Genomic DNA, 22,795 nt, shown 5'->3' on the forward strand with positions numbered 1-22,795 from the left:
CGGAGAATAAGAAAAGGAAACTGAAGAACTGAGACTGATTTCTGGTTCACATGGAGAAGGATGAAGGAGACAAGGAGGGGCAAAACATCAAAGCATGATGTAGAAGATCCATAAGGAAAGTAACCTTCAAAATACAAAGGAAGTAGTAAGAACTAGAGATGTGTCGGTCGCGAACGAAACGGCTCTTAGAGCCGGGTCTTCGAAGTGAATGACACGAGCCGGCTCCTTATTGCAAGCTGTGAGAGTTTTTTTTCTTTCTCTCTCTCGCACTTTTTTTCCGCTTCACTCCGCATGTAGCACAGGAACAGAGCAGGAGAGAGAGAGAAAGACAGCCAGGGACAACAACATCACATTAGAAAGGTAGTAATCATCCACAACTATTTTCAGTTGCAGATGATAAAGGATTCAGAAAGTTTGTTCATGTGGGCCCATATGACAGAGAATATGCATCTTCTTTTTGTTTTCATATTATAATTTATATTTAATTGTGTTGTGGTTTGCAGTGTTTTGTGTTGTTTCACTTTAAATTTGTTTAAAAGGAAAAAGCTGAAAATTTAAATAGTTAAAAGTTGAACTGTAGTTGGTTTTTGTAAAAGTATATTTACGGTGGTTCCTAGAGACAAAGCACGTACAAACTTCAAGTCACGCAAAAACTCCAAAAACACGTACAAAACACAACAGAAGTTCTCCAGGATGCTGGGCTCAGTGTTGAGCTTTTGTTACCTAGTGGCTACACAAGCCAGCAATTACCAACGACCGGATTCGGTGTGTGGTAGTAACAGGTAAAAAATTTTTTTTAAATTATTTGAATATATATGAGTGCTTGTGTATAAATACACAAACAATACACACATGCTTTCAATTGTGTAATTTAAGTGATCTAGTAGCTCTGCTTTGGAAGTTCAGTTCATGCTAGAAATGTGTTTTGGAGTTTGTACATGTTTTGTCTGTAGGGGCCACCGTATATATTTAAATATAAAAATATATAAATAAAACCACTCTTTTTTACATTAGTAATTCCTTTTGTGCATAATTTTATATTATTGTTTATTTAAGCAACAAAACAACCTGAAGAGCCGGTTTGGAGCCGAAAGAGCCGGTTCTCTAAAAAGAGCCGGAAATCCCATCACTAGAGCCCAAAAAGCCTCCGTCTCCTCCTCCTGATTTCCTACACAGGAAATAATCGAACGTCTGCAAAGTTACGTAACAAGAATCTTAAATTTAAAAAAGTCACTGAAATAAATGTCTGCTTGGTTCAACAGGGTCGTTCTGTCACAGTCTGGCGGAGGCAGACTGAAACATGGAAACGTGGAACAAAGGACAACAGATGACCTGACCCTAAACAAAGGCTCAATCAAGAGGAGATATATTTTAAAAAAAAAAGATTTTTCTCCAGAACTGCTGCAGAGAAACCACAGACCCTCTACACTGAGCTACTGAGAGGAAGGAGGAGGGTTTAACTGTTGCATTGAACGAAAAGATTTCACACCTCTGTGTGCCACGATGGGACAAACACGTCTTCTGTGGCTGCTCTGTAAGTACCACATGCTTTCTTAAAATTTTGTGTTTTTATGTTTATTGAAGATAAGATGAGCTAAAGCAAGATATATTTTATTTAAATCAATTACTGTTAATGACCATGTAGAAAGAAATGTCCAAAGAAAAAATGTCGAGGAGATAAAAATGTAAAGAGGAAGACTTGTGCCTTCTCACTAAAACGGGAAATAATAAGTACTCCTGACTATCTGAGGTGCTTTAATTCAGCTCAAAGTTTCACTTCATTAAAAAATCAGAGTGTGTGGTCGATGCTGCAGATAAACCACCACAGTGTTAAACTGCATCATCACCTTTGCTAACAGGACACATCCTGTTCAAAGAAAACATTTTGAGTTTATCAGTCTGAGGCTCAGTTCGTGGTCACTGTTCCTGTGAGCTTATATTTGTTATTAACACTGAATTTTTATGATCTTTTCTTTTCTTTTCAGTTCTAATGTTTCTCCTCTGCTGCACAACAAATCAAGGTAAGTGATCCTGTCCTGTGACAAGACCATAAAACAGGCCTTTCCCAGCACAGAACAGAGCCACAAGGAGCAAAAATGGAGCCGGAATAGAGACAGGTTAGAACCAGATGCTATGGTATGGTAATTTGAGCCAATTTGATCAATTCCTTAAAGAAATAAAAGTAAATGCAGTAAAACAGAACAAAAGAAATGCATGGGTCAGTTCAATATTTGTATAAAAATGTATTAACAACATTAATGGTTTAAAGCAGTTAAAGATGACACCTCAGCTGAAGCAGTTCCTTATTTTATAGTAAGAGTGTGCATACAGAGAACCGACAGCTTCAACCTGACAGCTCCAGGCTTTTCACACCTTCTGCTTCTGAGGGGCAGCCAATCAGAAGAAAGGTGGAGCAAAGGAGGAGGAGAAAATTTAGCATATTTGAGATGGAGGTCAGAACAGTGAGCTGTTGCATGAGCTGATGGACTGAAGAGAAACATCAAGACAGCAAAATCTAAAGATTTTCTTTATTTTATGTTATGTCTGCTGTTTAAACATCTACTGAACAAGCTGCTCTGCTCTTCACCTTCATTCTGCAGCCCAAACACACTGTAGCAGCCATAACTAAATGTATTGAATTTTTGATGATCAATGGGTTTTCATTTGTTTGTTTGGTGGGTGCTAGTGGTGACATTAAGAGGGCGTCTGTCATTCACTGGTTTGATTTTGACTGAGAGGAGGACTGGGTAGCCGTAGTTTTTGTTGACCGCTGCACAACGAGTTTCCCCTTGTTGCATTAGAGCCTGTGATGTTAAGAGTCTTAATCGCGAGCCGATCACATTACTCTGTAAACTCTCAAAGCACTTTGAGCAAACAATTCCACCTCTCGCATTATAGCGTAAAGTTGACAGTGCGTCAGTCAAAGAGGCAGGCTTCATCTCTGGCCTCTAGAGACTGTGGAAGTCGCTACACACACCAAGAAAGATCTTTGTAACATACTTACTTTGTTGAGACTTATTTTATTTAACCCGTTCACACATAGTGGTCACTACAGTGAACAGCTATTCAAAGGCTGTTTTCTTGTATGTGTGTCAGTGTTGATGGTAAACTTGCACATAAACCACTACTGATGCATAGAGAGGAGGGAGGCTCATTGCACTGGACAGCAACAGAAGCAGTGTTACCACATAAGTTTAAAAACAACAAAAGTTGAAAAATATTTTTGATATTTTATAGTTTTTACACTGTATATAATATTTATCTGTCTTTCAAATTCATGAGTCAAAATGTATGTTGTCCACCACATGTTAAAAAAAAAACTCTTTGGAAAGTACATGTTTAACAAATTAAGTTGAGAAATCTTTTTTTCATGCCTAAAGATGAATAAAAATACTTAAGAAAAAAATCCCGATTGAGGTTGTCAGAAATCATGCATGAAAGGGTTTAATGTTTTTGCTCAAAAATAAAAATTCTCTCACAGCTCGTCTGACTGTGAGTCCCAGCAGCTCTCAGTTCTTTGAAGGAGACTTTGTGTTTCTGAGCTGTGAGGAGGACGACAGCTCTGCTGGATGGACTCTGAGGAGAAACACAAGCAAACAACAGAGGTCTCTGTGTGGAGACTGGTATGTAAGATATGATGATTCTTCATGCTTCCTCGGGACAGTGGAAGGGGACAGTGGAGTTTACTGGTGTGAGTCCAGAGAGGGTCCCATCAGTAACATGGTTAACCTGACAGTCACTGGTAAGCTGAGTGTGTGGAGTTAGTGTTGATGAAGCTGTGTGTAAATGGATGAAATGCTGTAGTTTGTCTCTGTGTTGAGGTGGATCAGTGATCCTGCAGAGTCCTGTCCTCCCTGTGATGGAGGGAGATGATGTCACTCTGCTCTGTAAAACAAAGACCACTCCCTCCAACCTCCCAGCTGCTTTCTATAAAGATGGCTCCCTCATCAGGAAGCAGCCTACAGGTCACATGACCATCCAGCATGTTTCCAGGTCTGATGAAGGCCTCTACAAGTGTGACATCAGCGGTCATGGAGAGTCTCCATCCAGCTGGATCACTGTCACAGGTGAGGCTTCAGTTTCTTTTACAGACCTTAAATCCAAAGCAACACAAATTGACCACAAAGATTCATTTTTCTCTTTAATTCCAGGGTCTTCCACCTCTCCTCCTCCTCCTCCTCCTCCTCTTTCTCCTCCTCCTCCTCCTCACCAGTCCTCTTCTCCTCTCTCTGTGCTGATTTCTGTTCCCTCCATATTTGGGCTGCTGCTGCTTGTACTGGTTGTACTGGTGAAAAGACGTGTCCAAAGGAAACCTGAAGGTGAGACACACATTCTGCTCAAACTTAATGTGAACATATTGAAGACTTAAAGGGACAGTTCACCTGAAAAATGAATCAGATATCTTCAACTGTGACCAGTTCACATTAATCTAAGCGGACAAACAGCACTACAGACCAAACACATGTAGGTGTGATTATTAAACTGTTCCTTTAAAAACAGTCACATGACACACACGACTTTGTGGTCAAATAATGTTGATGTGAACAGAAGCTTTCTGTTTTATGACTCACAATCTTTATTTCATTTATGTTGATAGAAAATCATACATGGATATTCTTAGAAAGATTAATAACACAAATCATGAAACAGTAACAGTTCTGTTATATTTAGGAAACATTTACATTTGATTTTGCAGACAGAGATCCTGCAGCAGCTGCCACCTCCTCATCAGTGAGAAGAACATCAGCAGACGGCCGAGACGGATCAATCAGGAGAAGAGGTACGACAAGTTTCCTGTTAGAAAGTCTCTACATTTCTTAAAGCTCCTCTGCTGTTTCCACTGATAAGTTTTACCATGAAGCTAAGGCAAAGAGTCACTGAAGCAAGGTTACAAAGAGAAGTGACGATCAGTGAGCAGCAGTGTGGCTTCTTGCAGAGAAAGAGCTCTTCAGATGTGATGTTTAAGAGTGTTGATGGAGAAGTGCAACCAAGTGCAGAGAACTTCAGCAGCAGCTTCACTGTGTCTTTGTGTATCTGGAGAAAACAGATGATAGTCCTGAGAGAGGAACTGTGGTGCAGTGCAGTGGTGATGGACAGGTTGACAAATGAGCTCAGGCAGCAGTCTCTGTGGATTATAATGTTGCAGATGACATGGTGATCTGTAGTGAGAGTAGGGAACAGGGTGAAGAGAGTGTTAACAGCACTCTGATCATTTTAACTGCAAACTCCTGAAGTTTGGCTGTTAGTGAGCCGAAACGTTCATGTTTTCTGTGTACCGCACGAAGACAACAATTAACCTTTGGTAAACGGTAACATGAGCAGCTCTGTGGTCACTACGTTTCCTGTTTTGAGAACTAAACTCAGCAGAGGTGTAAAAGTCACTCTAAGTTAATGTGCTGTGGCCTCATGTTTGAATGTTTGCAGTTCTTTTCTCATGTTTACGTCCTGACAGCTAAACTTCTTTATTCTGTGTTTGTTTCAGATGTTTCATTAGAGACAACAGTCATCTACTCCTCACTGAAGCTGACCCACACACCTTCACCACAGCTCAGATTCAACAAGTAAGATTGTTTCCTCACTTGAAGAAGACAAAGAAGAAGAAGACGTCTTTGAAACCAGCTGCAGTCGCAGTCTTACACATATTAATAGAGAAATGGCAATGGCTGCATTTTATTTTATATTTTAATATTTTATGCTGAGGGTATAATCTGAAAGAGATTGCAAGGTGGTGTCAGGGGGAAGTAGCTAGGCAACAATTGGAGGAAGTGAGTGAGAGCAAAGGCAAGGGTTAAATGGTGGAAGCTGAAGGTTTGATGTAAATTTGGTGTAAAATTTTGTGATAAATAAAAAAAAACATACACACCTTGAAGGGAACCCCCACTGAATTTAATGTTTCCCTGATACAGACACAGAATGGCTGTTACAGTTAAGTGAAAGTTCTTTTTTGTAATGTTAAATGTGACATATAATTGAATAAACAATGTTAAAGTGTTTGTCATTCATCTGATGCCTGCAGCTCTGTCACATGCATGAGAGACACACATTATAAATAATTACAAAAGGCAAAGTAATATTTATATTTGCTGTTGCATCACTCATGTTATGCACTGTTACAGGCACAAAGCAATTTCAGCTTCACATATACATTATAAATTATTACAGTCCAGTGATCTTCATGCATATGTGGCCCAAATAACCCATTCATGTAAGTATTTAAATATTTAGATAATAATATATTCAGATAATAACATTTTCTCATTAATTACAAGCCCTTAAAGATTATAAACAAAAATCTAAATGCTCAATAAATGAATAAATTAACATTGACTTATGAAAAATAAATCTCACAAACATAGTGAAACAGTCAATGATGGAGAGGATTGAAGAGCTGGAACATATAAATAAAAAGGATGAGTTATTTAAAGCTAATCCAGTCTGGCGTCACACAGGAGATTCCTTCTAGAAGCAGATCCGATCACTCTGCAGCCATCATGAAATGCTGCACTGGTAAATCTTTATGAAGCATTATCTGCACTGTCTTTTATTTGAATGGTCACCAGGACATAAACACTGCATGTACAGGATCAGCAGTCAAATCTGACATCAAGCATTTTTTAACGTTTGCTGACTTTGCCCCAAAATAAGGTTTTAAAAACCCTTTTTCACACATGGGATTTCAGCCTCTGCAACCATCTTTACTGTTGCTGTCTGCCATAGATTTAAATTCAGGGTTTTCTGAGTGCCACATGTCTCTCTTAGACTGACCCCCTCCTGCCAGTTAATATAGCAATAGGTGTTACAGTCACTTCAGGTTAAAGAGTGGATGAGCTGTGGCGTAATGTTTGCAGCTCTAATCTATAAAGCCCAACATTTTATCCTAAAACAAAAGTTTTGTATCAGTCACATGACGTGTTATGACTGAGAGTGATCCAGCTGCAGGTTATTCTTCAGTGCACAGAACAGTTAATAACTCCATCAGGACAAACTGCAGACACAGAGGTACGGCTGCTCCCTTTTTCACACTTAAAAACTCCCTTTTGGAAAAAAAAGGTTCAGATCTCAGCCTGCAGCAGCAGACACTGTGAAAAACACCATTTGTTCCTGTGACAACATGAAGATAATCAGCTCATCAAATCAGCCTAAAAAGAAAGATCAAACTATCTTAGAAAATATCCATCCATCCATGTTCTTACACTTGTTTGAATTCAGGTTTTGGTGGCAGCAGTGTGAGCAGAGAAGTCCAGAGTCACCCTGATCAACTCTTCTAGCTCATCTGGGGAAACAGAGTCATTCCCAAGCATGCAGATAAAAACATAATCTAGGAGACATCCTAGTCAGATGCCAGAGCCACCATAACTGTCTCCTTTTAATGTGGAGGAGCAGTGGTCTACTCCTATGGGCTCAAATACGCAAGTCCAAAATATTATTCCCACAATTTGAGCCTATACACTCCGACTCCCTCTTGAATGAGCGAGCTCCTCAACCTGTCATAGTGAAGGTAGGACAGTAGACTAACCAGTTGCTCCTCTGTGTCTTCTCTGTGATAAACAGAGCCGTTGCACTACTCTTCCCATGTTTACGTCCTGACAGCTAAACTTCTTTATTATGTGTTTGTGTTCAGGCGTTTCATTAGAGACAACAGTCATCTACTCCTCACTGAAGCTGACCCACACACCTTCACCACAGCTCAGATTCAACAAGTAAGATTGTTTCCTAACCTGATGAAGACAAAGAAGAAGAAGTCTTTGAAACCAGCTGCAGTCACAATCTTACACATATTAGTAGACAATGGCTGCATTGAAGACATACTTTAAGAAGAGGGAGAAATAAAGGATATACACATTATAAATAATTACAAAAGACAAAGTAATATTTATATTTACTGTTGCATCACTCAAGTTACACACTGTTGCAGACACAAACCAATTCAGCTTCACATGTACATTATAAATTATTACAGTCCAGTGATCTTCATGCATATATGCTACAAACAATACATTCATATATGATTTAAATATTTAGATCATAATATAATCATATAATAAAATATTCTCAGTAATTACAAGACCTTTAAACAATATAAACAAAATTACAGCTCCTCCTGGAGCTTCGCAATCCTCACGATGCATTTTAAGAATCAAGACATCCTTCAGCATGAAAGGCTCACAGTGGTTTTTGGTGAGGAATGAAATAGTAAATGCAGTAAACAGAAACACAACAGGAGACTAATCTTCAAAATATAACAGGAAGTAGGGACCATTATATACCAAATCAAAGTTAAACCTAAAGAAATGATCTATGTCATCGTTTTATCACAATTTCAGTTACAAAGTACAGCCAGCAGGTGGCAGCACATCTTCTTTCTCCTCAAAAACACTTGATGATCACAGCCACTCCTCCACCATCAGTCCTCCTTTCACGGCCTATTTCTTTGCTCATATTTTAAGTCTCAGGGGGAGAAAACAGATGTTCAAGGCGTGCAGCTGTTCTGCTGCTCGAGACTTAAAAACTGTGGAGATGAGTGAAACATTTTCTGATGGAGAGATAAACAGACACAGAAAGCATGTAAAACAGAAACCGATGTCCACAGTTTTCGAATCATTTTGTCAGTAATGGTCAGTAATAGTGTCTATATGTCTAGTTTACTGTGATACAAACAGTCTTATTTTGTTTTAGCCACACAGAGACTTTTGTGGGTTCCGATGTGATCCTGGAAAATTACAGAGAAAAAAAAAACATGATCAGCTCCGACTTCCTGTGAAAGTAAGGACGGGCTAGTCTGTAAGTTTCACCAAAGGCTTCTAGTTGTTGACACAAAGTGTCCAAGAGCTGCATGCATCTTAGGTACAGATTTACCACTTTGAGCTAAAAGGAAGAAAATTTTAAAACAGCTCCTGTTAAAAGGACGGATGAAAACAGACATTTAGGGACAATTTATTTTTAAATTGGGGTCTGCACAGAGCTCTGAGGGTGGCAGGGCCACAGCTGGATGTGAGGAGGGAGTGTTGACCCTTGATCCTTTAAACAGAACTCATGATCCACTGACAGTGAGTCAAAAACATCAATAAAAACAATAACCAAGTCTCTGTAGGTTTTCAGTCATGCAGGTCATGGTGATCTAAGGAGGTGGGAGGAAAAATAACTAGTCTAAGATCACCATAACCAGTTATGACTCCAAGACTGTTTTCTCATCCAGGTGAAACTTGATGTGATTTGCAACACGACAAAGTTAAACTAAGCTTTCATCTCCACAGGATGGACTCATCTCTGGCACCGCAGCTGCAGGACGACAGCATATCTCCATGCTCTGCAGCCATCAGGAAACACTGGTCGTTATTTGTGAAGCATCATCTACACCTCCTTTAATGTTAATGGTCACCAGGGCATAAAATATGCACGTATAGAATCAGCAGTCAAATCTGACATGACGTGTTTTAAATGTTTTCTGACTTTGACCCAAAATAAGATTTAACATTATTTTAAAAAGATATTAACCAGACAGTGGGAAGCAGTGGGCAGCCATTGGCGCCCAGGGAGCAGTGTGTAGGGACGGTACCTTGCTCAGGGTACCTCAGGGTAGCCGTTCAGAGGATTCGAACCCCCGACCTTCCGATCATGGGGCCTGCCCCCACTTACTACTTCAGAGACAAAATAAAAGGCCTCACATGAAAACCACCATACACATCCTTCAGCCTTCTAGATGAAGTCAGATGTGTGTAGTCAGAACATTCACACAAACGGTTAATATAAAACAAAGAAAACAAGGAACACTGCGAATTTTAATAATGACGTAATCACAGCACTTTATAGCTTATGTATGTCATCCATCTGACATGTACAAACACACAGAGTCTTGTTTCCTCCTGATGTGGAGTAAACTCCTGCTCAGTTTCTTTAACAGATTTTATCCAATCATTGCACTGATAGATTTCCATTATATGAATTGCTTATTTAAAATGTATTTGACTCATCACTCAGTGCCTGTTGTGTTGTATATTTGTCAGGATTATATGCTGCGCATTAAACAAACTGAAGCACGATAAACAATGGTAACGGCTGATCATGGTCCCCTAACACTGACTAACAGATAACTTTAATACACATATATAATAAAAGTAAATTCCTTATAAACCAAAGAACAGATTAATAAAAAATCAGAAACCTCTGGACTGTTTTAGGTGCAGCTGCTGTTTTTAGACCTGCCACCAGTCTTTGAATGTCTTCATCAGAAAACTGCTCAGGAATGAAATTCAAGTCAGTCTTAAACACAAATTGTAGGAGGTGTCTGACCCGCTCTGTACATTAAAGTCTGAGTGAAATCTTTGATCACCACCCTATTCACCACACTAGCCTCCCCGTGACGTTGTCCACTTCCCAAAAGTGAAAATGATTTGAAAGGTCCCAGTTCTGACTCATTTAAGACGATTGATCACAGAGACACAAGTACAAGAGGACATAATAGGATGTCTGCTGAGATCTTAAAACTGCAGCTGTGCTGAAAACAGTCCAGGGATGCCTGAGCCAGTGATCTTAAATGTGAGGTCATCTGAATGGAAACCACTGATACGGTCTCAGCAAAAAGGAGGAAAGTGCCTGCAGTTGGTTAAAAAAACAAATATTTTTTTAAAGTGCAAAACAAAGTGCTTAAAGAAGGTAATAAGGAGCTTATTCAGTAGTATACTTTGGATTTAACATGTTCCAAGCCTTGCTACAATAGATGCACTGCATGCCTCCACCTCTGCCCACATGCGCTGGGATATATAGCTTATATTACATGTTAATGCTGATTCTGTTGGTCTTTCTCAAAACAGCCCCCCCACCCAAACAAAAACAACACCTACTCGTTTCATTTTTTCCACTGAGAGGAGGCTCCAGGACAACCTGGAGGAAGTGGCTGGTGAGAAGGAGGTCTAGCCTTCTCTGCTCAGGCTGGGGCTCCCATAACCCACTCCAGATAAGCTAAAGAAAAAGGATAGATTGATTTTTTCTTTTGGAAAGACTCAACCAGCATACCAGCTGCTCCTCCACCTGCTGCCTGTTCCCAGAGAAAAGCCAAGCTCTGCTGTAGGCTTCAAACAATAAAGCTACAAGTACATAAAACCCAGGGTTAAACTCAAAGCCTTTTACAGCCACAATGGGACAGCACTGATCTAACATTGACTGATTTAACTGTAATGATTGGTGAGGTTGTCAATGCGCTGCATGAAGCTCTAACAGAATCAGATCCTATTGAAAGATTCGTCTTTGTTGAAGAGCAGAACTCACTGTCAGTAAAGAGATCGGACACATTTTTCAGGTTCTGCGGGCAATTACATAATATCAGTAATAAGCAAAAACTGACAGGACAGGGATGATGACAGACAGACACGTATCCCTCTCTCCTCCATCCTTGGACTCAGCCTGGGACTCCTTGGTGTGTTTATCTGTAAATCCAGCAGAGCAGAAACAGGTGTGAGAACTGAGCTACCAGGAAAACCTTTCCTGTTTTCAGCAGAAGTGATGTCACACCTTTCAGCAGTCACCCGGATGTCAGAAAAGCAGTAATGACATTATGTGCAGGCATTTGGTTAAGAACTAGAATCTCAGCGTTTCACACCATTTTCACCCATAAACACATCCAGCAGAAGAAGAAGTGAAATAAAGAATTAATTAGGGTTAGAGCGCACTCACTGCAGAGGTTATCATTTCTAGTTTCTCTCTCAGACTCCTGCATCGGCATTAATTAATGACTGACGCCACTTTTCATCTCATACATTTGTTTTTGGTAACAGAGACAAACATGAGCCTAAAGACAAACAAACCAACGGACTTTGTCCTGAATGAAAGAACCTTTGATGCTCAGACATCCCACAGTGAGAAGACTTATAAACACCAAGTTCCACCTCTACAAACTTACCTGAGGTTGTGACTTTGAGGCTGATGGAGCACTCATGGGTGACACTTTCTGTTTCCTTGGTTGTAATCTGACACTTGTATGTTCCTGTATCGGTGAGCTTGACGTTCCTCAGCGTCACTGAAACGTTTCCATCCTTCATGGACGGATCCATCAGGTTCACTCGGCCTTTGAAGGACTCATGTTGGTAGTTTTCATATGGGCGCTGGTTTCTGTACAAGAAGACATAATCATCTGATTTGAGGTCAGCTCTGTTCCACTCCAACAGGGTGATCTCTGCATCTCTGGGACCCTGACACTGAAGAGGGGCATCTTGTCCAGGATTCACAATGAGCTCTGTGTGATAGAAACACAAAGATAAAAGACAACAAAATTAGTCATGTTTAAGAGTGCACATCTGTCAGACATGCTATGCTGAAGAACTGGTTGGACTTCCTCTCTATAGTTTGTTCTTCCAGAAGACGAGCCCATCCAGAGACTTCTGACAGGAACCGTTTGGACTGCAGGGAGTACTGAAATGAAGAAATCTAAAAGAGCATCAGTGTGTTTTAGTATTAATGTAATGATCACCTGCTCCTCTGCAAGCCTCAAAATTTTTGCGACTTGTGCCAGCATGTTGTTTGAATGTCCACAGAGTACATCAAAGAACATGGGACAGAATTTGTTTTTGTCTGTTAAACTCTGAATTTTACTCCAGTTGTTATAAAACATTGTGAAACAATGATAGACACAGCTCATGTACAGCTTTAGCTTTTTTTTTCCACTGTAAAAATAGAAATCACCCCAATTCCGACTTATTCAGGAAAGCACCACACACGGAGCAGGGTCCACAATGTGCCTGGCAGATGTCAGAGCGCAGGTGTTTACCAGAACAGACTAACCCTCTATTGTTAAATAAAACTAGAGATAGATAAGATAAGCTAAAGCATCGATGCCAGAGCAGTACCACCCCCAACCAAAAACCCGATGATTGTCTGACTGGGTTGTACGTGTGGTCATATTAAATAGCGCAAAATAACCCTATGTTGTGCAACACTCCCAAATGAAACTGTAACTACGACATCTGCGTCACATGTCCTCTAGGCCGCTGCAAAGACAGGGGGGTAACTGTTTAGCTTCCCGTTTTCACAACGGACTTACTTCCTATAATAACTCGCTGAAAAGTTTCCCGTTTAGACCAAAACACACCAGCAGTTCGTTTTAACTTGTAAACACACGGTGACGCTAATGTTTACATTTTTTTCCTCTTCCTGTCTCCAAGAACCGTGACTCACCTTTTAATCCGGAAACCAGGATGACCAGCAAACACAGGAAAACCGCAACGGACAGCATTTGTGAGGAAAAGCTGAACAGCTGATGTTTATTTTGGCAACGAATAAGTGTTTTTGTTTTCCTTTTTTGGGTGGGGGTGGGTGACGTGTTCGACACGTGACAGATTATGAGCCATTACATGCGCTGCTTGATCGGCGCTGTCGTTTTTGCAGCTGAGCGCTACAGCGCTGAAACTGCAAACATCAAGGTTACTCGCTGCGCCGCAGTCCGAATTACGCGAAGATCAGACAGGAGGAATGGACTTCGGTCACAATCCGAGCTGTGAGGGTCAAACAAAATGAGAACCAAACATAAAACATGTTTCAGATGTTCTGACACTGGGAAGTTCCTGCAGACATTTTGGCCACTGGAACTCTGTGTCTGCGATTTCAGTCAACAAGACAAATAACGGATGTAACGGCGACTCTCCCAGATTCGTGTTAACCCGAAACTCTTGAACACACCACATAAACAGAACCTCCCACTCTGAATAGACTCTCTGACAGTCCTGATCATCAGTCGTTACAGCAGGCTTTACCTACAGTGAACAACGCGTTGGCTCACAGTAGAAAAGCTGTTTTAAACTGGAAACAGAGCGAAATAACAAACACGCAACATGCTGCTGCCATGATGTGGTGCTGCATACAGGTGCACGTAAAAAAAAAAAAAAGGAAATTTTGACTTTGGAAGCAGCTGAAAGTAGCCCGTGTCTGAAGCATTAAACTAAGTTACACTCATCAAGTCACTTTCTTTGGGGGATCCGCTCCTTTCAGGTCATGTTTTCGGGATTTCCCTCGAGCAGCAGCTCAGCTCTTCCTCTCAAGTCGCCAGAATAGAAACTCCACAGAGAAAAAAACCCTCAAAGCTCATCTTCAGCGGAAAAAAATAAAAACAAGAAGCTGTGAGCCAAGACCGACAGCATCAGACTCCTCCAGGACTCCAGTCCAGTCGCCAGCTGTATGAATGAAATGCAGACTCTTCTGCTTTTGGCAGCTTAGAGGTGGATTACCGCCACCTAATGGACTGGAGCATAGATCGGACATGCGTATGCTCACTCATTTCACTCTTTTCAATTAAACTTTATTGACACAATAACGTTCTCAGGGGGTTAAAACTATATTTTATTTGTGATATGGAACTAAAAAGGGAGGCATATACCCAAGAAAGTACGGGTATAACTAAAAATAAATGTTACAAAGAAAAAATAATGAAATTTAAAAGTGTTTTATAACTCTGATTATTTGTGTTTGTGTCTCAGAAATTCAAAGAAACAGGAGATTTCCTCCATAAGAAACATTTTAAGATTAAAATGTGATTTTAATTGGAAGGAGCCTTTGTGTGACCCTTAGTTTAAATAATCTTATTTAATCATTGTCTCTGAAGGTTCTCAGTCATCCAGGTCATCGTAGTCTAAGGAGCTTGCAAAGAAAAGCGTCTGGACTTCTTTAAGTTGCTTGAAGACGTTTCACCTCTCATCCGAGAAGCTTCTTCAGGTCTAAGGTCAAATGGTGGAGAGTCCCAGATTTAAACTCAGTGGGCGTTTCCCCCCAAAGAGGGACAAAGGACCCCCTGATGATCCTCTACCTAATCACATGAGCCAAGGTGTGAAAAGGGATGTGGGTCACAATCAGCCAGGGTTTCATCAAAACTGGATTATAGATGGCAGAGAGTTGGTGTCGTAAACCCCCGCCTCTGTTCAAAGATGGTCGCTCACAGTGGACATAGATGGCTTCTTTCACTCCTCTTTCAAACCATCTGTCCTCTCTGTCCAAAATGTGAACATTGGCATCCTCGAAAGAGTGTCCTTTATCCTTAAGATGCAGATGGACTGCTGAGTCTTGTCCTGTGGAGGTGGCTCTTCTGTGTTGTGCCATGCGCTTGTGAAGTGGCTGTTTGGTCTCTCCAATGTAGAGGTCTGGGCATTCCTCTGTACAGTGTAGTGAGGAATGCCCAGACCTCTACATCTGTATTTGAAATCCCTTCCCAGACGCCTTAACGCCCACTCACATCCTGGGCCATCTGATCTCAGGAAATCACATGATAAGGTGGGGCCAGGTTTCACAATGAGCTCACCGGAAACCCTGGCTGATTGTGACCCACACCCGTTTTCACACCTTGGCTCATGTGATTAGGTAGAGGAACATCAGGGGGTCCTTTTGTCCCTCTTTGGGGGGAAACTCCCACTGGGTTTAAATCTGGGACTCCCCACCAATTGGACCCTTAGAACTGAAGAAGCTTCTCGGATGAGAGGTGAAACGTCTTCAAGTAACTTAAAGAAGTCCAGACGCTTTTCTTTCCAAGCTCCTTAGAATATTTAATCATTGTTTAAATATAACAGACGGACCCTCAACATCACTTTTCTATGATTAAAAAATAATCAGGTTACCAACCCTACTATATTTTTCATTGTTTCTTGTTCGTAGCTTTATTAAATTTCACAATTCACGTCTCATTTATAACCTAAAAGATTATAACCCCTTGTTTTTTCTGACCTGCTACAAATAAACCACAGACTCTAAATTGTGCTGCTAAGAGGAAGGAGGCGGGTTTAACTGCCTGGGGGGAAACAGAAAGATCTCACACCTCTGTGTGGTACGATGGGAAAAGTACCTCTTCTGTGGCTGCTCCGTAAGTACCTCATGCTTTTAAAAAAAAATAAATAAATCTTAATATGTGCATTGAAGGGATTCTGGATGGGAACAGCAGTGAGATAAAGCAGATATATTTGCATTTACTTAAGTATAGAAGTTAATGACCATGAGGGAAAGAGTGACAAAACTCTTAAAAAGAAAATGAAACTTTAAGTACAATGAAAAAAGAAATACTAGTGACTGAGGTGTTTTAATTCAGCTGGTTCTGTCATTAGCAGGAGGTTTTAACAGGTTCAGAGGTTTCTTTCCTTAAATTCATTGAAATTCTGAGTAAACCACCACGGTGTTAAATGGTAAAATGGTAAATGGCCTGTATTTGTATAGCGCTTTACTAGTCCCTAAGGACCCCAAAGCACATCCAGTCATCCACCCGTTCACACACACATTCACACACTGGTGATGGCAAGCTACATTGTAGCCACAGCCACCCTGGGGCGCACTGACAGACGTGTTAAACTGCATCTTCACATCCTGTTCAAAGGAATTGTTTTGTGTTCATCAGTCTGAGACTCAGTTTGTGGTCACTGCTCCTGTAAGCAAAAACTCACTAAAATACACTGCATGATCTTGTGCTTTCTTTTCAGTTCTAATGTCATTGCTCTGCCACACAACAAATCAAGGTTAGTGAACCTGTTTATGACAGAATAACACAAAGAACAATTAAGCAGACCCAAAGAGCCTCTCTGACCAATAATAGACAGATTAGTCCCAGATGTGTGTGTTAGGGGAAGCTCAGAATTAAAAACAACAAAAATTAAAAATCCAGTAAAACTTCAATCATTAAAAAAATGTGGTTCAGTTTAATATTTGAGTGAAAATCAGTGGTTTAGACTAGTTAAAGATAACATCACTAAAATACAGTCAGTTCCTTATTTTGTGTGTGGTATAGAGAACCAACACCAGAAGGTTCAAGCCAAAGGAAGGTCCATGCTGCTGTTCATACTGTCTCTCCCGGACATGCAGCCAATCAGAAAAAAAGAGTACTGTGGAGATAATTTGTGATATTTTAAACAGATGATGAACTTAGGAGCTACATCAAGGCAGCAACATCTACCAACCAGCTTTAGTTTATGACATGCACAGAGTGCGCATTATCTGTTGAATAAGCTTCAGTTCACCTCAAATACACAATTTTTAAAAAGGTTTTTGTTCAAGATACAATAAATTCTCCCACAGCTCATCTGACTGTGAGTCCCAGCACCTTTCAATTCCTCAAAGGAGATTTTGTGTCTCTGAGCTGTGAGGAGGACGACAGCTCTGCTGGATGGACTCTGAGGAGAAACACAAGTAAAGAAGCCAGAGCTGAGTGTGACAAGTGGGGAAAACCAGCTGGTTCTTCTTGTAACATCAGTGCCATCCTCCCATGCGACAGTGGAGTTTACTGGTGTGAGTCCAGAGAGGGTCCCACCAGTAACATGGTTAACCTGACAGTCACTGGTAAGCTGAGTGTGTGGAGTTAGTGTTGATGAAGCTGTGTGTAAATGGATGAAATGCTGTAGTTTGTCTCTGTGTTGAGGTGGATCAGTGATCCTGCAGAGTCCTGTCCTCCCTGTGATGGAGGGAGATGACGTCACTCTGCTCTGTAAAACAAAGACCACTCCCTCCAACCTCCCAGCTGCTTTCTATAAAGATGGCTCCCTCATCAGGAAGCAGCCTACAGGTCACATGACCATCCAGCATGTTTCCAGGTCTGATGAAGGCCTCTACAAGTGTGACATCAGCGGTCATGGAGAGTCTCCATCCAGCTGGATCACTGTCACAGGTGAGGCTTCTGTTTCTATTCATAGTTTAGTTCCAAAGTAATTCAAACTGACCACAAAGATCCCCTTTTCTCTTTAATTCCAGGTTTTTCCACCTCTCCTCCTGAATCAGCTTCCACTGCCTCCCTCTCCTCCTCATTTTCCTCTACTCCTCAGCACTCCTCTGTTCCTCTCGCTGTGCTGGCCCTTGTTCCCTCCATAATTGGAGTGCTGCTGCTGGTTGTACTGGTTGTACAGGTGAGACGATGTGTCCAGAGGAAACCTGAAGGTGAGAGACACATTCTGCCCTCACTTAACATGTAAAGGCACAGTTCACCTCAAAATCATATTTGGTTTTCTCTGCTTAAGGCTTGAAAGGTGACTGAAAGTTAGTTTCATTTTATTGAATTAGATCAATGTGTTAGTCATACTAATCTAAGCAGAAGCAGCACTGCAAACCAAACGTATGTAGGTGTGATTATGGGGTGAATTGTTCTTTAGATACATACAAAAACACATGATTCAACGGAAGTGTAGCACTTCTATTTTTGTGAGGACCGATTTGAGCCACAGACCTTCACATTACTACCTGAGGGTTAAATTAAAGATAAACTACAGGCTGTATTTGTGCATCATTTTCTCCTCATGCATAAGATAATAATTTTGTGATTTTTGTAAATATACTTTTACATTTGGATAGTTAGTTTAGTTAGTTTGTTTCCTGTGTTGATTGCAATGATGTACTTTGATGTACTCAATGATGAGACTTTGTGGTCAAACAGTTTTGATGTGAGTTGCTCTGCTGGCGTCCAGTTTCCTGTATTATGACTAAAAAAAGAAAAGCTTTTTTTTCCTTTTACCGCAGCTTTCAGAAAGAATTAGTTTTTTTTTATTCCAGCTTTACTGACTAAAATGTTTCATTCACTTTCCATTATTCTTATAAATATTCATATTCCAGCTGTCAAACCAGCAGCAACAATAATTATTGTGTTATCAGAGGGAAATCTGTGGTATTTGCAGACAGAGATCCTGCAGCAGCTGCTACCTCCTCATCAGTGAGAAGAACTTCAGCCGATGGTCGAGACGAGTCAAACCGAAAAAGAGGTACGACAAGTTTCCTGTTAGAAATGCTTTAAAAGTCCTCTGCTCTTTCCACAAGAGGCTCCATGACGTCGATGGCTGAGATTTTTAAACATGTGCTGATTTTTCATCAGGACAACATTTATCATTTTAAGATAAGATAAGATAAGATAACCTTTATTAGTCCCACACGTGGGAAATTTGTTTTGTCACAGCAGGAAGTGGACAGTGCAAAAGTTATGAGGCAAAAATTAGAATACAATAAGAATAAATACAGTACACAACTGTACAGAATAGAATAAAATAAAATACTATATACAGTAGAATAAAATAAAATAAATATACAATAAGATAAAAATAGAATACAAATACAAAATACAACTGAGTAAAAATACAACGATGACAGAAAGGATTATTGCACTTAGTATTATTGCATATGTGTGGATGTGTGTGCTTGATCAGTTAAAGTCTTTATTATGGAGTCTGACAGCAGTGGGGAGGAAAGACCTGCGAAATCTCTCCGTCCCACACCGTGGGTGCCGCAGTCTCCCACTGAAGGAGCTGCTCAGTGCTGTCACAGTCTTTAAATACTTTCTATACTTTTGCTTAATATTAAATATCATATGTTAGCATACTGTGTGAGTAATCATACTGCTGGATTACAAAGTTGCTTGCACAAAGTCCACTGCACATGCTTAGAACACTGTGCTCACCTTTCTTGGTGCTCAGGCAGGTGTCCAAACACAAAAACTAAAAAACAAATGATATAAGAGGGAAAATTGAACTTATTTCTATTTAGAGATGACTTCTCAACTGTCATACAGAACCCCAGTCTTCTTTAAAATTGAGTTTATTTTGTTGTAACACTGGCAGTGGCATTTTCCCATTCTTTTTGATCAGCATGCTTGATTTGGAAGTAGCACTTTGAGGAGAGGAACTATAGAACATTGCAGACCGAAGAGGGTGGATGGAGGATGGTTAGTGAATCAGGAGGTGCAGAGGAAATGAAGGAGTGGAAATGCTGTTAGTCCAGATGACATACATGTGGAGATGTGTAGGAGGGAGATCAGTAGAGGTGTTGATCAACAAGCAGCCGTACGGCTTCACGCTGAGAAAGAGCTCCACAGATGCTTTCTTGACACAGTGTTGATGGAGAAGACAGAGGAGGTTAGACGGAGCTGGGCTGTGTTGTTGTGGCTCTAGAGAAAACATGTGATAGGTCGCCAAGAGAGGAACTGTGGTACTGCATGAGCAGGTCAATATTGGCAGATAAGTATGTGAGGGTGCAGCAGGACATGTATGAGATCTGCTCTGAGCCCCTTCTTGTTTGTGATGTCACGGACAGGCTGAGGTCAGGCAGGAGTCTCTATGTGATGTTTGCAGATGGGATTGTGATTTATAGTGAGAGCACGGAGCAGGAAGAAGACAGGCTGGAGAGGTGGAGGTGTGCTCTGGAGAGAAGATGAGTGAAAGTCAGCAGAAGCAAGACAGAATACATGTGTGTGAATGACAGGGAGGCATGAATGAGGCAGTGGCATGAACAAAAAGACATGAGACAGAACTGAAGATGTTAATTGATTATGTTAACAGCAAGATAATCCCTTTAACTGCAGATAAGGTTAAAAAGTAAAAAAAAAAACCTCTTAGTTTGTCCATTTGACTGTCACAGTGAACAGAAGCTTTTATGTTTTCTGTGTACCACATGAGCACAGGGCAGCTCTATGGTGATGCTGTGCCAGTCAGGTAAAAACATTTATTTTAAATCATTTATAAGAGGGTTTCCTTTACAAGAGGTGTAAACAGTTGCATCGTTTTAACACATGAGCAGCTCTGCGGTCATTAAGTTTCCTGTTTTGAGAGCTAAACTGAGCAGAGGTGTTAAAGTGGCTTCAGGTTATTAAACAGAGGATGCGTTGTGAAGAATGTGCCTCAGGTTTGCAGCTCTAAATCATGAAAAGTCCATCTTTATCTCACCCTAGCACAAAGTACTGCATCTCTCACATGACTTTGTCTTGTTTTGCAGAGAGTGATTCAGCTGCAGTGCAGAGAACAGCTGACATCACTTATGGAGACATCACCATCAGGACAAACAGCAGACACAGAGGTACAGCTGCTCCTCTTCAAAGGTCCAACCCTAAATCAAATTTTAAAAAGTTTAAATCTCAGGCTGCAGCAGCAGACACTGGGAAAACCACATTGAAAACATTACAGCGCTTAGGTCTTTGTGCAGTGTAGAGAGACTAATGTGGTCATATGAAGGTGTTATCAGCTCCAAGGAAGAGAAGTATTAACCCGCTCCTGCTCACATCAGTCAGTGAATATCTGATGCAGGCCTTTTTCATGTTTATCTAAACTTTCTGTAATCTGTGTGTTTGTGTTCAGATCTTCCACCAGAGCCAGCGGTCATCTACTCCTCACTGAAGCCGAGCCACACACCTTCACCACAGCTTAACCAGTCTACCCAGTGACGTCCAGCTGGCTGCCAAACACATCCCTGCACTCCTCTCTATATTATTTATTCAATCATATTCTGTGTGTGTTTACAGTTGTACAGCTGCACTGGACCGGTTTGAATGTAGAGCTCAGGATGAAGTGGAAAGTTTGTTTGTCTTTAATAAAAGATTTTAAAGCTAATCCAGTTTGGCGTCACACAGGAGATTCCTTCTAGAAGCAGATCCGATCACTCTGCAGCCATCATGAAATGCTGCATTGGTAAATATTTATGAAGCATTATCTGCACTGTCTTTTATTTGAATGGTCACCAGGACATAAACACTGCATGTACAGGATCAGCAGTCAAATCTGACATCAAGCATTTTTTAACGTTTGCTGACTTTGCCCCAAAATAAGGTTTTAAAAACCCTTTTTCACACATGGGATTTCAGCCTCTGCAACCATCTTTACTGTTGCTGTCTGCCATAGATTTAAATTCAGGGTTTTCTGAGTGCCACATGTCTCTCTTAGACTGACCCCCTCCTGCCAGTTAATATTATAGCAGCTAATCAGACCTGTGATGCAGAGGTGTTACAGTCACTTCAGGTTAAAGAGAAGATGAGTTGTGGCCACAAGGTTCTGATCTATAAAGCCCAACATTTCATTCTAAAACAAAAGTTTTGTATCCGTCACATGACGTGTTAGGACTGAGAGCGATCCAGCTGCAGGTTATTCTTCAGTGCACAGAACAGTTAATAACTGCACAGATCTTCATCAGGACAAACTGCAGACACAGAGGCACAGCTGCTCCCTTTTCACACTTACTGCAAAACAGCACACAGGTGGACTACATCTAATGCAGAGGGTATAATCTGAAAGCGATTGCAAGGTGGTGTCAGGGAGAAGGTAGCTAGGCAACATGAGATGGTGGAGTATGTGATGACTTTGGACAACAGCAGGATGGAGCGAGCAAAAGCAAAGAGTAGAATTAAATGGCGGAAGCTGAAGTCCGCGGTTTGATTAAATTGGTGTAAGTATTTGTGATTAATAAAAAAAACAAAACAAAACGATGCAGAGCTTTGAAGAGAATCACAACTGAATTTAATGAATTTATTTTCCCTGTTACAGACACAGAACGGTTGTTACAGTTGCAAAAACGTTAAGTAAAAATTTACCCTTGATTTATTTATTCTATTAAGATGTAATTGTAATTTTTAATTTCATGTAATTTAAAATGTAACATAAAATTGAGTAAAACCCATCAAATTGTTTCACATTTATGTATCATTCATGTATCAAATAAACAATTCCTGTTTATGATTACCACCGTCACCACAGTCTACAGGGAGAAGGTCCAGAGTCTGAATCCAGTTTGGGACCGTTCTGTGTGGAGTTTGCATGTTCACGTTTCTGTGTGGCTTCTCTCCAGGTACTTCTGGTTATTTTTCTCTGTATGTTTGCGCTGTGACAGTCTGGGAAGCAGGAAAAGCTGTGATGAGAAGTAAAATAATTTCTTTCTCATCACATAAAAAGAAAAAAGAAAACAAAAATATTGAGGCATTAAAAAAAAAAATCAAACCATCAAATCCTTAGAAGAAGCTTACGTGTCCCACCAAGAACAGGAACAAAATACGCAAAAAAAAAGGTCAAAGAGTCCTCCTCCCTACATGCTTCGTATATTCTAGCTA

The 22,795-nt window shown here is 40.6% G+C and overlaps 3 protein-coding genes and 1 long non-coding RNA gene across 8 annotated transcripts; 3 read left to right on the plus strand and 1 right to left on the minus strand.

The window, feature by feature from the left end:
- Positions 1-3,231: 3,231 nt before the first annotated feature.
- LOC146713245 (Fc receptor-like B) lies at positions 3,232-4,145 on the plus strand. Its single transcript, XM_085437752.1, has 3 exons — positions 3,232-3,742; positions 3,822-4,078; positions 4,128-4,145. Exons 1-3 carry the CDS (start codon positions 3,448-3,450, stop codon positions 4,143-4,145), a joined length of 570 nt encoding a protein of 189 aa, XP_085293878.1. The 5' UTR covers positions 3,232-3,447.
- Positions 4,146-4,159: 14 nt separating this feature from the next.
- LOC146713246 (uncharacterized) lies at positions 4,160-5,993 on the plus strand. The gene is made up of 3 exons (XR_014919119.1): positions 4,160-4,319; positions 4,697-4,780; positions 5,483-5,993. It is a non-coding gene; the product is annotated as an uncharacterized LOC146713246 (long non-coding RNA).
- A 1,870-nt stretch (positions 5,994-7,863) lies between these two features.
- Positions 7,864-14,172, minus strand: LOC146713247 (coxsackievirus and adenovirus receptor homolog). Of its 5 annotated transcripts, XR_014919089.1 has the most exons (5): positions 13,168-14,169; positions 11,897-12,229; positions 10,842-11,423; positions 8,659-8,710; positions 7,864-8,533 (listed from the first exon to the last, which is right to left on the minus strand). XR_014919089.1 is itself a non-coding variant. In XM_085452430.1 (4 exons), exons 1-3 carry the CDS (start codon positions 13,223-13,225, stop codon positions 8,673-8,675), a joined length of 429 nt encoding a protein of 142 aa, XP_085308556.1. In that variant the 5' UTR covers positions 13,226-14,172; the 3' UTR covers positions 7,864-8,533; positions 8,659-8,672. The 5 variants fall into 5 exon arrangements, 3 of the variants coding, with proteins under 3 accessions (XP_085308556.1, XP_085308555.1, XP_085308554.1); XR_014919088.1 differs by having other exon boundaries at positions 7,864-8,710; XM_085452430.1 differs by lacking the exon at positions 10,842-11,423 and having other exon boundaries at positions 13,168-14,172.
- Positions 14,173-15,768: 1,596 nt separating this feature from the next.
- Positions 15,769-21,301, plus strand: LOC146713248 (uncharacterized). The gene is made up of 8 exons (XM_085452453.1): positions 15,769-15,832; positions 16,440-16,475; positions 17,032-17,292; positions 17,372-17,617; positions 17,701-17,883; positions 18,615-18,698; positions 20,698-20,778; positions 21,057-21,301. The coding sequence occupies exons 1-8, from the start codon at positions 15,802-15,804 to the stop codon at positions 21,140-21,142; spliced, it is 1,008 nt and encodes a 335-aa protein (XP_085308579.1). The 5' UTR covers positions 15,769-15,801; the 3' UTR covers positions 21,143-21,301.
- Positions 21,302-22,795: the final 1,494 nt, after the last annotated feature.

This window comes from Copadichromis virginalis, linkage group LG3 (genome assembly GCF_057382275.1).
Source record: "Copadichromis virginalis isolate Kocher_CV1m ecotype Utaka linkage group LG3, C_Virginalis_male_GT1.1, whole genome shotgun sequence".
NCBI classification, from domain to species: Eukaryota; Metazoa; Chordata; class Actinopteri; order Cichliformes; family Cichlidae; genus Copadichromis; species Copadichromis virginalis.